At 40.5% G+C, this 13,834-nt stretch overlaps 1 protein-coding gene across 2 annotated transcripts in view; it reads right to left on the bottom strand.

Annotated features, from left to right (window-relative positions):
* Window positions 1–204: 204 nt before the first annotated feature.
* The window catches only part of WWTR1 (WW domain containing transcription regulator 1), a 139,057-nt gene continuing 125,427 nt past the window's right edge, over window positions 205–13,834 (bottom strand). For both annotated transcript variants that reach the window (XM_082682196.1, XM_082682195.1), the window contains exons 5-7: window positions 9,530–9,663; window positions 8,269–8,381; window positions 205–3,667 (exon numbers count right to left, since the gene is read on the bottom strand). In XM_082682196.1, coding sequence (XP_082538322.1) covers window positions 3,483–3,667; window positions 8,269–8,381; window positions 9,530–9,663 — 432 coding nt within the window. In that variant the 3' untranslated portion in view covers window positions 205–3,482. The remainder of the gene's footprint in view (window positions 3,668–8,268; window positions 8,382–9,529; window positions 9,664–13,834) is intronic.

Raw genomic sequence — 13,834 nt, forward strand, 5'->3', positions numbered from 1 at the left:
CAGTGGGCTGCTTCAAACAAAGGGGAAACCAGGATATTCTGCGAATACTTAGAATATTGAAGACGAGACATTTGAGCCAAAACAATGTTGGCCTACAAAATTTTCTTCCTTTCATGGTCTGCCAGGAGACTTACATAAGCCCTTCTTCGGTACCACCCAAAGCCTTGACTAAGGAACGCACACAAATAATGGAAAGACAAAGGCTCCAAGTGGAAATTCAATTGTATTTATTTTTCTTATACAGAATCAGAGAAGTAAAAACCAGTACCAAACTCCAGGTAAAATGGTTTGATAGGATTGATTTGGCTGCATACCCTCTGCAGGCAGAGCTTTCTAAATTACAAATAAACACACATATGTCATATTACAAAACGTAGAAGTAAATTTTTTAAAAAGTTAAAGTATGAGCACATAAATGATGTAGTGTATTAGGGAAACAGTCTCTGTCAATCACCCATTTTCCCAATCAAATTAATCTACAATTTCCTTTTTTTTTTAAACAGCTTATTTTTCTCATAAAAGTTGTACTTTCAGAAGTTACTTTCTAATTATGTCATAAGAACACAACTTAATTATAGCAACACTTCTCTCACCTTCTTCTACAGAGAGCTTTTCAATGACACCGGGGTCAACGGCACCCCCACCCCCCACACAAAATGTCTTACTCTGTCTTCCGTGCTCCCACATGCTGTACAATCAGTGAAAGAAATGGCATCTTACATTCTAAATATGCTGGTGAAACACTAACAATTACTTGGACTTAGTAGAATTGCCAACACGTTTTGACAATGTATTTACTTCAAGAAAATGTTTTCTATCAGGATATCGATGCCTTGGGAATTAGTTTTCCATTTCCCGTGGCAAAGTTATTGGATGAAATGCTGAAATTTACTGAGTTAGGACTGAAAAGATGGGATATCCTGGCAGTTCTTTTATAATGAGAAATATAAATAGCACCTTATCATGAATTCTGCAGGGGTCTTAACACAATAATAGAAAAAACCCTTTAAAAGTTGTTCTTATGTTTAGATTTCTAGCTTTAGTGTTCTTTAACAAAGGCCATATTTTTATGGCCTTAAAAACAACAACAACAAAAAAAAATCACATCTGGCTTTGTCCATTAGTAAACATGTAGTCATGGTTCATATTTCATTCTGGAAAAATATTTGTTACGTTCGTTAATGTATGTTCCAGCTAATTGCACTAAAAAAAATTCTTCTAGTGTCTTCTAATGTCACAAGCTTACTAGGAAATTACTTCTAAAAATTGATAATACAAATCACCGATGTTTTAACTACTTTAAAAAAGAGGGGTATCTGTTTCTTTTACACATAATAACCTGAAAAGGAGACTATAAAAATATTTTTAAAAAATACAGTAACACTGCTCAGTTTTGTTAGGTCCCTTGTTTTTTGTTTTTTGTTTTTCTTAGAAAGAATGTACAACTCTTTTTGCAATTATTGCTCACAAAAGAGAAAAAGAGATAGTGCTCCCTTCAATTTAGTAGCAAACACAAACATCTACCCTGCTCTCTCTGAGCGCTTAGAGAGAGGAAAGGAATCTGAACATAAACCATGGGTCCTTCAGGAAAAAGAAATCACTTCATTGTGTTGGAAGCAACAGCAGGCCCATGCTCTTGTCCACAGACACGCTCCACGTCAGCCTGGACAGGGCCACAAAGCCCTGACCCTCCTACTCCCCCATAAAGTGCACCAAAGCCCTTTCTTCTACAACAGTCTTCTGGTAATAAAAGCTGTAGTAGAAAATTGTTGCTTTGTTCTTTTGGGTACCTCTCCTAGCATCCTGCTCATCTAGCTTTTGGGGTATTCTGACTTGTCAGTTTCCACTTCCCCAACTAGTGTCCTTCCACTATCTACTGCGACTTCAATACTTCATCTCTGCCCTTTTCACTTGCCTTCTTTCCAACCAGATAGAATGTATGCTGCCTGTCTCTATTCTGATAGATGGAAAATGATCTTATTTAAGATTCCCAACAGATAAGCCCCCTTGGGAATTGAAGGTTCCTCTCAGAGACCTGAATTATTAATGTCTTTCAAAAAAAGGTATTAAATTCATAGATTATAAATAATGTCAGTTCAAAATATTCAACGATTGAGGACTTCATGGCAATGTAGGCAGAGCAAGCGCCGGGTGAACCTGATGCTCTCTCTCAGTCCTTAAAAGCTAATAAAAAATGTTTTTGGTTACATAAGAGGTATTGAGTACATATTTCATGCCTTTTTATACCAACTGTAGCAAACAGGGTTAGGATAATATACTGAGGAATCCATTTTACTGAATTCAGAAACACAAGTCTCCACCATACACCCTTCAGAGGGTTTTGCTGTTTTGTTTTGTGTTTTTTTTTTTTTTTTAACACGTCAGTCAGAGATCTGCTTCATCCTTCAAACAGTTTCATAGATAAGATTCTTTTAAGCACTTGAGATCTGGAAAGCAAAACTGATAAGGCTTTAGCATATAAAAAGCAACAGTTTCTCTGCTGTGTGTGCTGTTGGGTTGAAAGCTAGGTCGTGCTGATGTTTTCAGAACTGTTGCAAAAGACAAAAAAATACAGTCACTGCTGATTTATCAAAAACAGTTGGCTGACCTTTGTCATCAGCTACAAAATTATAGTGCTTTATGAAATAAACATCAAATTCTAAGCTGCAATTAAAAAAAATCCAACTTGTAATTAAAAAAAAAAAAAAGGTTTTGTTTAATAAATGCTCGTAATTAGTACCAAACTGGTCTCTTTCATAAGATCTGTAGGGTAGGAACTATGACTCACGGTCCCTGCTCTTCTCCTGCTGGAAGGATGAATTGTCTAGACGCTACGCAGTGAAGTCATGATGAAGGACCAACTACAAAAGGACCGCGTGTGCCTTTGCAGATACAGAGTAAAAAGAACCATCAGAACCAGCATGGATTCAAAACTACATTGTATCCCATACAGCAGACATGTACTATCCATACAATGATTTTTAAAGCTCGAGTTAAGCGGTTTTTTTTTTAAAGCATTCGGTACTACTGTCATCAACAGTTTTTGAAACCCCATCAATCAGCTCTAATTTTGTGTACATTTCCTGGACCGAGCCCGCCTGTCACAAGTCACTGCCTGTGGTCAGTTTTTTTATGGTTTATAATCAATCTGATGCATAAATTTCAACTAACACCCATCAAGCTTAGTCATGGGGTGGCAGAGAGAAAAAGAGAGAAGCAATTCTCCATCCTCAGCTCTGCAGAAGAACGACGCAGAGCCCCTCACGGGAATGCAGGCCTGCGGAAACTGAAAGGAGAACACTTAACTGTTATAACTTAAGTTACTGTTAACCAAATCCAGGCAATGATGAAACTGGCCGCATGGAAAGGAGGGAGCAGGGAGTCATGGAGTACACCTGCAGACTGACTCTGCTCCATTGCTTTTTGCCAAGAGGCCCAGGAAATGTCAGGTCACAGCTGCATCCAAGTTACAACGGTAGCGATTACAGCCAGGTTAGAAAGGGCTCGCTTTTGTTCAGCGCAGACTCCACATCATTGAAGAGGGGGATCAGATCTTCAGATTCCAAAGTTCCTAGGTCCACATTTGTTCCCGGGAGACAATCGAGAAAATCAGGGAAGCGGGTCTGCTGAGGATTGATGTTCATGGCTGTCTGTCCTGTGTTGTCCCCTAGAACAGAACAGAAGGTGGCCATTGTCATTCCGTTTGTTAAGCTCTTGAGAAGTTAACCCAATGCTCACCTCCATTGCCACCAGGCTTCCATGTAAACGGAAGATTCTATGGCTGCCTGTCTAAAATAGTTCAGTTCTCTGAAAAATTTCAGCTACCACGGTCCTGAAACTGAGTTGGTGATGCTCCCTCGTAGGAGATGCAGAGATGCTGGGTGAACCTTTCTTTGTCTTGGGTAGACAGAGCCCAGATAAGGGCCCACAGTGGATAAGCCCAGGAGACAGCAAAGCAGCACAGGAAGGCTGTGATCTGTGTTTTCCCATGACGGCTGCACGAAGAGCTATTTTGTCAAAGACAGTCCCTCCCTGTAAAAATGCCTTATCACCCAGCTATACTCTAAGGATTTCACTGTGAAGCTTAGATCTACCCATGTCCTCCCTCTTTTTATGTTCAAAGATAGCAGTGAAGAGTTTTCTTTAACCTTGTTACTAAAAAGCTGTCTTCGGGGGCACCTGGGTGGCTCAGTCGTTGGGCATCTGCCTTCAACTGGGGTCACGATCCCAGGGTCCTGGGACTGAGCCCTGCATCGGGCTCTCTGCTCAGCAAGAAGCCTGCTTCCCTCTCTCCCACCACTCTGCTTGTGTTCCCTATCTCTCTGTGTCAAATACATACATTAAATCTTTAACAACAACAAAAACAAAAACCTGTCTTCATTGATGGCTCTGGGGATCATTTTCGAAATAGTTTATAAAGGGAATTCTGCAGATTACCCCCCCAACACACACACACACACACCTGGCACCCCAGAACTATCTACTTTTCTTACAATGTGTACGGGTCACAGTGCACGTGAGCACTGAAGGTTCAAAGAAATCTTGCTGTAAAGAGATCTGTTTTCTTTTGTTGAAGCCGCTATTACCTCAACCCATTTAATCATTCAATCCTATTCTGGCAGAACCTATATACTAATGGAACTGGAGTCTACAGAACACAGCTGAGAACACGCTGTTCCAGGAAAATGAGACTTCTGGGATAGGACGTGAAGAACACATGTTCTTTATGAACAATAGTGGACAAGAAAACAAACTGACCTTTGTGCCCGTGGACTGGGCTCTTTAGCCATGTGACCTTAGACACACGTAACTTGTCTGACCCTCAGTGTATCCATCGAAATTGGGATTATAGGTACCTTCTTCGCACACTGGAGTGAAGTACCATATAATGTCTGCCACACATACAATAAATGTTGATTGTGCTAAGAGAAAGAAAAACCTAGGAACTCTTTGTTGATTACCAAATATCAGAACAACTGATTAATTCAAATAGCCCTGATCAATTTTCTGAAGGTTTAAAATATACCTCAGATGGTGCTTGGGTGGCTCAGTTGGTTGAGCAACTGCCTTCAGCTCAGGTCATGATCCTGGAGTCCTGGGATCCTGTCCCACATCAGGCTCCCTGCTCAGCAAGGGGTCTGCTCCTCCCTCTCACCTTCCCCCTCTCAAGTTTGCTCTCTCTCTCACATCAATAAATAAAATCTTAAAAAGATATATACATCTCAGAGACAGAAGCATTGGTAACTAAGGCCGGCTTCCACCCTAGAATCATTTCTAAAAAGCTTGTTAAATTGGCTTTTGTGTTTTAGAAGTACGGTAGCCTTCCTGAAATTGTGCACAGAAATATCATTATTCTGAGCAAAACTGGGATAATTCACTTCAACCAAATGCATTTTCCAAGGAGAAAAACTGCATCTTTCCAAGTGATGAGGGAAACATAATCAAACTTGCATTTTAGTGATAGCAAAGCTTAATGGCTCTTCTGTAACCCATATAAATCAGTGACTCTTGGCAGTATTTTAGAGGATTTTCATTGCAAAAGGTAGTAATTTGGGAAAATTATATCAAGTTTGACATGACCTCAACATCAAATCTGACAAGTTCGACATGATCAAAACATCGAATTTGATACATTGTAAGAAACAGCATCAAAACAGAACAGGAAATCCCAAATAACTTTTACTGCCCACTAGAACATAACAGATGGAAATGAGGCTGAATGAAAGTATCTGCCCAGGAAAACTATCCAATCTAAAGTGCTGGGTGTCGGGGCGCCTGGGTGGCTCAGTGGGTTAAAGCCTCTGCCTTCAGCTCAGGTCATGATCTCAGGGTCCTGGGATCGAGTCCCGCATCAGGCTCTCTGCTCAGCAGGGAGCCTGCTTCCTCCTCTCTCTGTCTACTTCTGATCTATCTCTGTCAAAGAAATAAATAAAATCTTTAAAAAAAAATAATAAAGTGCTGGGTGTCTTTTTTTCCTCATCTCTAGTTAGCACCATTCATCTCTACTGATCTCTACTAATAACTCAAGAACACTTTTGTTTTTTTAAGCCAAACAAAATCTATTTTAAAGAATTTCTCTTATCCTTTCTCCTCAGACATGGCAAGCATGAGGAGGCTAGTTCCAAGATTCTTTGTTTAGGTTAACGATCTTAAAATACCTCTCTTTGGATCAACTTTGTCATCACATAGTGATCTTTTTGGCCTTTAACAGTTTTATCCATTAAAAAGGAGGAGAGAGAAAAACCAGACAATTCTTAAAAGAGTATGATTATTGCAGAATATTCTGGAAGAGTGGTTGATTTCCCCACCTTTGCTCCTGCTATTCCCTTTACTCTATTCCACACCACATCCAGCTGTTGTTTCTTTGTGTGATTTGCAAAGGGAAGTGTGCTTGGTTGGCTTGTTTCCATTCAGCATGTGGTCAGTGAATCTCATAGACCTTTTCTAGCCACACTGGAGCTGTGCCCATCCCCAGCTTTTCCTCATCTTATTACTGTGCTACTTTTCTTTCCTTAGGAAGGTTCATGCCTACTTCCTAGAAAGAACTTCACAGACAGGACCCTAGACTCCACGAGCTGACACTCACTTAACCAGGTTAACTTGGAGGCTCAGTTAAAATTGTCCATTACTTCAGCCTCTCAGAAGAGGGGGAAGAGAACTGTGGGCCAAGCTATGTGATCTCATAACTCCCCACAACTCCATGAAGTAAGCATGTTACTCCCACTTATAGGTGAGAAATCCAAGGCCTTGGCATGTTCTAGCACTTTCCCAAAGTCACTACCAAGAAGTGGAGAAACAGAGATTCAGTTTAGGCTGCCTGTCTACAAAGACTATGTTCTTTCCAGAATACCACTTAATTCCACACTTTGGCTTCAAAATAGTCCCTACTTTGAAGCCATTTTTAAAAGTCATAGGCTATGCCTGGGTGGCTCATTCGATGAAGTGTCTGCCTTCAGCTCAGGTCATGAACCTAGCATCCTGGGATCAAATCCCACATTGGGTTTTGTGCTCAGTGGGGAGCCTGCTTCTACCTCTCCCTCTGCGGCTCCCTCTTCTTGTGCTCTGACAAATAAATAAAATCTTTAAAAAAAAAAAAAAAAGCCACAGAACAGAACCCATCTTTTTTTTTTTTTTTTTTTTCTTTAAGGGTCAGACTTAGATTTAGATCTCCCGAATTTTTTTTTAATTTAACTTTTGTTTTTTTATCTTTACTGGCTTCCCAGTGTTTAAAAGCTGAAAGCAAACAATCCTTAAATATAGGAAGGAGCTACTTCATAAGGCTGTTCCAAAGAGGACAAAATAATCCCACACCAAAAAATAGAGAGAGAGATGAAGAAAGTGAGGGAGGCAGGAAGGAGAAAACTGAAGTAATAAATCGACAAATAACAAAACAAACGCTTCAGACTATTCCCGTGTGACTCCTCACAAGACAGTCTGTGCTAGCCTCTCAACACAGGGATGACGACCTGCAGAGAGACCCCAAGGCAGCTGCTCCAACCGATGGCACTCCTAAGGCGCCCGGCTGACTTGGACTCTGGTCTGACCAGTGGTCTGGCTTCAGAGACTACGACACAGATGACAGTCATCTAAGAACGCGTAACGAACACAGGCACTGTGGACAATGGCAATGGGGAAAGGACTCTTCCTTCCTTCCTTCCTTTCTTTTTTAAAGAAAAAATATTGATTCTTCTCTTTAACTGCTGAAGGAAGACATCGTTACCATGTTGGGACCTGGGAGATGACAATTTAGAATCTCCTGAGTGGCTTAACTTTCCAAATGGCCCTGCCAATGGCTTCCCAAATGCAGCTAATAACATGAGAAAAATGGCATGTGGGAAGCACTATAAACCAGTCCCATTTCTCAAGAGGAAAAGTGGCCCATACATTACAACTGAAGGGAGAACAGCAAAAATATTCCACTGTGGAAGAACGGCAGAGCAGACAGTGGCATTAATCCAACTGTGAGCAGGGGCTGTAGGAAGCAGGGCAAAGGAGAGAGAGAGAGAGAGAGAGAAGGAAGGAAGGGCGGGGGAAGACTTTAAAATCCTGTGCCTGTACGTAAAACCATATTTTGTATAAACAAAGGAGAAAGGACTAGAATTTAATAATAGTGCCTGAGGCTTGGGTGGCTTTTCAGCTGTCCTTTCTGTTACTGTTGAGATAAAGTGTTTCTGGTTGGACTTAGAAGGGAGATGACCGATGACCACAACCGAAGGGACGATACAAAAAGGCAAGCACAGGGCAATGACTTGCAGGCTCTGCACCCACCTGTGTCCATCTCATCCACGTTGCTGAGGAAGTCCTCCGGAGTCGTCGGGACACTGTAGCAGCCTAACCCCAGGCCACTGTCAGTGCTCTGCTCCCTCGAATGGTAGGGCCCTCTGGGGAGCAAAGCATGGGGAGACTTCAGTGTGAGCCCACATCAAGAATTCCCAAATCAAAAGAGTCATGAAACCCCTAACCTAGTCTACTTCTGTCACACTGCCCAACCTTCTGGGGAATGGAGGGAGGCCGAATTTGCACCTCCCTTTAATTTTCTGACATGCACACCGATGTCAGCGAAATGAAAAGACTAGGCAAATAAAACCGGCCAGTCATAGTAAATGGATGCTGATTTCCTTTTTATCTCAAAATAATAATTTGAACACTGTGCTGAATATAGACTATGAGACCCTTTATGTAAATTTTTAAAAAAGAAAACAGTGTTGAATATTGCTTATGAATGTACACTTTAGCAAGCAATAGGAAATTTAAAAAGATGTGTGATGGACACACACCACACACCAATTTCTGAACAGTGGCTCCCACCAGGGAGGGAAAAGAACGGATATCAGTGGTGGATGGTGTAATATTTGAAAATGGTATAATACTTTTAAAAAATGGCATAATACTTTAAGATCTAGGGATCTAGGTGTTGGATACCTGGATAAATCTTATGTTATTCTTTATATTTTTCTGTGCATTTGTAATACTTCTAAATAAAAAATTTAAAAACTCCCCTTCTTCATTATTTCAGTTACTCCTTGTTTTTAACCTCTCTTTCTGTTTTTACTAAGTTCCATAATCCTACTTGTTTGTTTGCTACAAGCCTCTGCAAGGGCAGAAATGACACAGGAAACAGACAACTGTCCTTTATTTGTGTTTAAAAAGCTACAATTAAGGTTTGACTACTTCTACTCATGAACATATTTCTGGCTAAATAATCTTTTCCTTCTTGCTCATATGTTTCATATTTTAAAAACATTGTCTCTTTGTGTTAATTACATTTTTTACTGTAAAACCATTTTAGACCCACAGAGAAGATGTGAAAAGAGTACACAGTCCCCGTGCACAGTCACCCAGCTTCCCCAAGGACATCTTACACAACCGGAGCACAATTACCAACACCAGGAAATGGACAGCTTCCCTTGATCCCCACCCCAATCTCCAGCTCCCCACCTTTCCCCAACATAAACAAAGACCCATTATACTCTAAACCACGTAATAAATAAAGCAAAAGTAAGTCAGTCACTCCAAAATGTTAACTTACCCATTGAGGAAAGGATCAGAGCTATTATTAGTGATGGATCTCATGTCTGGGGTCATGGTTGGCGGGTTGACAGCAGCCTGAACGGTGGCCAGAGTCTCGGCTTCCATGGGGAGCTGTCTACAGAGGGCGGCTTCCTACAGTAATATGACAGAGGGAGAGGCAAGTTATTCACTCATTGTCACAAGGATCGGAGCAAAGTATATTTCACATGAAAGCTTTTTACCAAACACAAAGCACTTCATGTGTGTTCCTAATCAGTCAAAATCATCAGGAAACCATTACTGTTCTTTCTCTGGAGAAAGCTTCCCAGGCGTAAGTCACTTTCTGACATTCACCAAGTTAATGAGAAACTCAGCTAGTATCTATCTCAGGACACTTACGTGGGGACTGTCCCACCCATCCAAGTGTTTCATCTCAGGACACTTACATGGGGACTGTCCCACCCATCCAAGTGTTTAAATACCCCAGTCACATAAGGATGTCAAGACACTTTCTCAAAGACAAAACTATTTTTATCCCAGGTGCTCAGACCAAATCTAAATCAATCAAAGCAGCTGAACTCCTTTGGCCCAGCAAGTACATTCTGGTCTTTGCCACTAACAGGCCCATAAAGTTGGGGAGTTACAGAGTCAGGCTCTCCATCAAATCATAGTTGGCAGTTCTATGTCAACAGCCAGGAGTTCTAGGTCAACAGCCAGTGAACAAGTTTGTCAGTCCATCGGTTTTTCTATCTGACTAGTCATCTAGCTGACCTGATTCAAATGGCTGAAGGGTGGGGAACCCTGCAGCGCCAACCCCAATCCCACTAACAACAAACTGATAGCATATGGATTTCATTAGCGAAAATTAGAATGCTAGAATTGTTTTGTTTTGGCTGGCATGACTTTGCCAGAGAGGCAATCCAAAGGGTTATGAATCTGACTGCAACCACTTTCTCTAGGTAAAACCTCCAGGGAGTCTCTCCCATTTTGACAAACAGGAGCAGACATCAAATTCCTTTCAAATTTGCTGCTCTTTCCAAAGAAGAATACTTTTATATGTTTATACTTGCATCCAAAACCAAAGTTAGGCCCTTCCTATATTTATGCCTATCAGTTTCCCACTTTCCATCCTGAAGTCATTGGTCTTCCCATCCCTCAAACCCCAAAACCATGGCTACAACGGCAAACAGAATATTTAGGCCATTTAAATTACGGTATCTCTGTTAGATCTCTTCCAGCCCTAACATGCTATGATTTTAGAGAGTAACTGCTGTCTAGACAGGTCTAGTGAAGTCATCGGCAATAAAAACTTTCGGTTACTAGAGTTCATTGTACTGTAATGAGCAGTTTTGGTAGTATGACTCTTACAAAACGTGAGACACCTGATTGATATGAAACTGCATTGTTAATTAATATTTAAATAAACATCCTGTCTAGGAAGGGCTTCTGGCTCACTTTTCTTCATCCAGGTTGCAAATAATCAAAATACCTAACAAATTTTCTTCAGTTACCCATAAAAAGCAAAAAACACCACCAACAAAGAGATATTTTCTGACAGATGTTTTTATACGGCAGGCAGTGTGCGTTAGAAACCTTATTCTCCAACCAAAGCTCAGCTGAAGGCCTCAAACAGAAGAATCATAGGGACGGAACCAGTGGGAGAAGCCTAAAGTCCACCAAGCACACTCACACACACAAACCACGGTCTGAAAACATCTAGTCAATGATATAATTTCTAGTTCTTTATAATCTGTAAGTGCACAGATCCTTTGGGCAATAACCTTCGTTAACATAAAAAAATCAACTTCAACTATCACAATTCATTTTATAACCATTCTAAATAAATGTGGGGTTTACCCCTAAACAGATGCTCTTTTTTGGTTGTTTCCTTTATTTTTAAAAAATTTGTTTAAATTCAATTCATTAACATATGGTGCATTATTAGTTTCAGAGGTAGAGGTCTGTGATTCATCAGTCTTATATAATACCCAGTGCTCATTACATCAGTGCCCTCCCCAATGTTCATCACCCAGTTACCCCATCCCTCCACTCCCTCCCCCATCAACCCTCAGTTTGTTTCCTATGATTAAGAGTCTCTTACGGTTTATCTCCTTCTCTGATCTTGTCTTGTCTTATTCTTCCCTCCTTTCCCCTACACTCCCCTAAACAGATGCTCTTTTAAACATCAAGTTGAAGATATTGCTGCATTTCCTTCCATCTGACAAAATTTTCTCACCATTAAGTCTTAAGAATACTAGTTGAATTTCTAATATTCAGGTAGTCTGAATTTAAATATAGTAAGAATTATTTCTGGAACTTCACTGTATAAAATATATATATATATGTATATATATATACATACACACACATAATATATATTAATTTTTTGTCATCTATAGTAACATGTAAGATGAAAGTAAAATGTTAAAAATTGTAAGAAAAAATATCAGAACCTAGCTACAAAATATATAGTTCTAAACTTTCCTTTTTATTTAAATTACTCCTGGCATATTTCAAATAGATACAACACATATTTTTTTTAAGATTTTATTTATTTATTTGATAGAGAGAGATACAGAGAGAAAACACAAGCAGGGGGGAGCAGGAGAGGGAGGAGGCTTCCTGTCAAGCAGGGAGCCCTATGTGGGCCTCGATCCCAGGACTCTGGGATCATAACCTGAGCCAAAGGCATCCACTTGACGACTGAGTCACCCAGGCGCCCAACACAACATATATTTTTAAGAGAAAGCTTGTGTGTGGTTAAATATATAAATAAAATTCAAAAAGCTAGAAAAACTGAAGTTGAAAGACCCTATACCAGACTGGAGAAAATGTTCTACTGTGTCATCTCCCAATTCACATCTGTTCCCGCTACTGCTACTTTAAAGATAACCGAAGTTCCGTTCCTCAGCATCGTTATTTCCCCAACTCTTCTAAAGGCTCCATGTCATCAAAGAAGCAATCCTAGGTTCTGCCTGTAGGGGGCTCACATTATCATGTTCCACCTTTTAAGGACTCACAAGATACAGAGGGTGTTGAATGTACCTGAATACCAACTTTGAAATATACATCAGACTAGTGTGAGTTAGGAAGTTATCATAGGGGGCAACACTCTCTTCAAGATTATCCTTGGGCTACAAGTCATTCCACACAGCCACCAACATGAAGATCACATTGGTTCCCCGGCTACAGTAATCTGGATGGTGGCCCACAAAGCCCTATGTGACAGCCCTGTCCACTTCCCCTCCTTTGTCTCTGATATGCTCCCCTCACTCATCCCCTTCTCTCTGCTTTTCCTACTGCCAGCATCTGCACAAGTGTTCTCTCTGCTTGGAACATACCCTTCCGGATCTTCCCAAAGTTCATACCTCATTTAATGTCTGCATCCTACAAATGCTATCTCTTCAGAAATTGCATTGAATTTTCTTCACAGCAACTTAAGTATTTTTGTCTTTCCCATTAGAATGTTAGAAAATTCCACAAAGCAAGAAATCATCTTTGTCATGATCACAACTAAATCCTTGCTGCCTATAACACTCTAAACATACAGCAGGTACTCAACAAATATTTGCTCAATGAATAAATGAGAAATATTACTGGAATTCAAATGGGAATATTTTAAATGGTGATTAGTGATAAAAGAAAAAATGCACTAAGAACATTCAATTCTCATCTTCAGCCACAAATACAATTAAAATAACAGCCTACGTATACATCTCAACTAACCAGGCACAAACTGCATCCTTGTGTGATGATCCCACTCCTTTCTTCCCTGCTCCTAAGACAGAAGAGAAGCAGGAGAGCACACTGGTCAGAATCATGGATTCTGGGACCAGACACTTGGATGTGAACCCTGACTCTGCCATCTCCCAGTCAGTTAAACTCTGTTCCTCATTTATTTTCCTTTTTAAGATTTTTTTTTTTTTTTTTTTTTGAGAGAGAGAGTGATGGAGAGAGAAAGCACAAGTGGGGGGGGCAGGGCTCTTATAAGGGAGAGGGAAAAGCAGAGTCCCTGATGACCAGGGAGCCCAACATGGGGCTTGATCCCGGGACCCTGGGATCAAGACCTGAGCAAAAGGCAGACTTTCCACCAACTGAACCACCCAGGCGCTGCCTCTCTTCCTTATTTATGAAGTGGGGAAAATGACAGCATCTACCCACACGATTATTTTATAAATGTGAACTAAGTAATACTATTATCATCTCATGTTCTGTATTCTAATCCCAGAAAACAAAAGCAAAAACCAAGACCAAACCATCTCCGAAGTCAATCCATCAGGCGGAACTGATCCATACTGAATGGTCTGACATTTCTTCCTGATGA

Source organism: Mustela nivalis (assembly GCF_964662115.1).
Source record: "Mustela nivalis genome assembly, chromosome: 1".
Lineage (NCBI taxonomy): Eukaryota > Metazoa > Chordata > Mammalia > Carnivora > Mustelidae > Mustela > Mustela nivalis.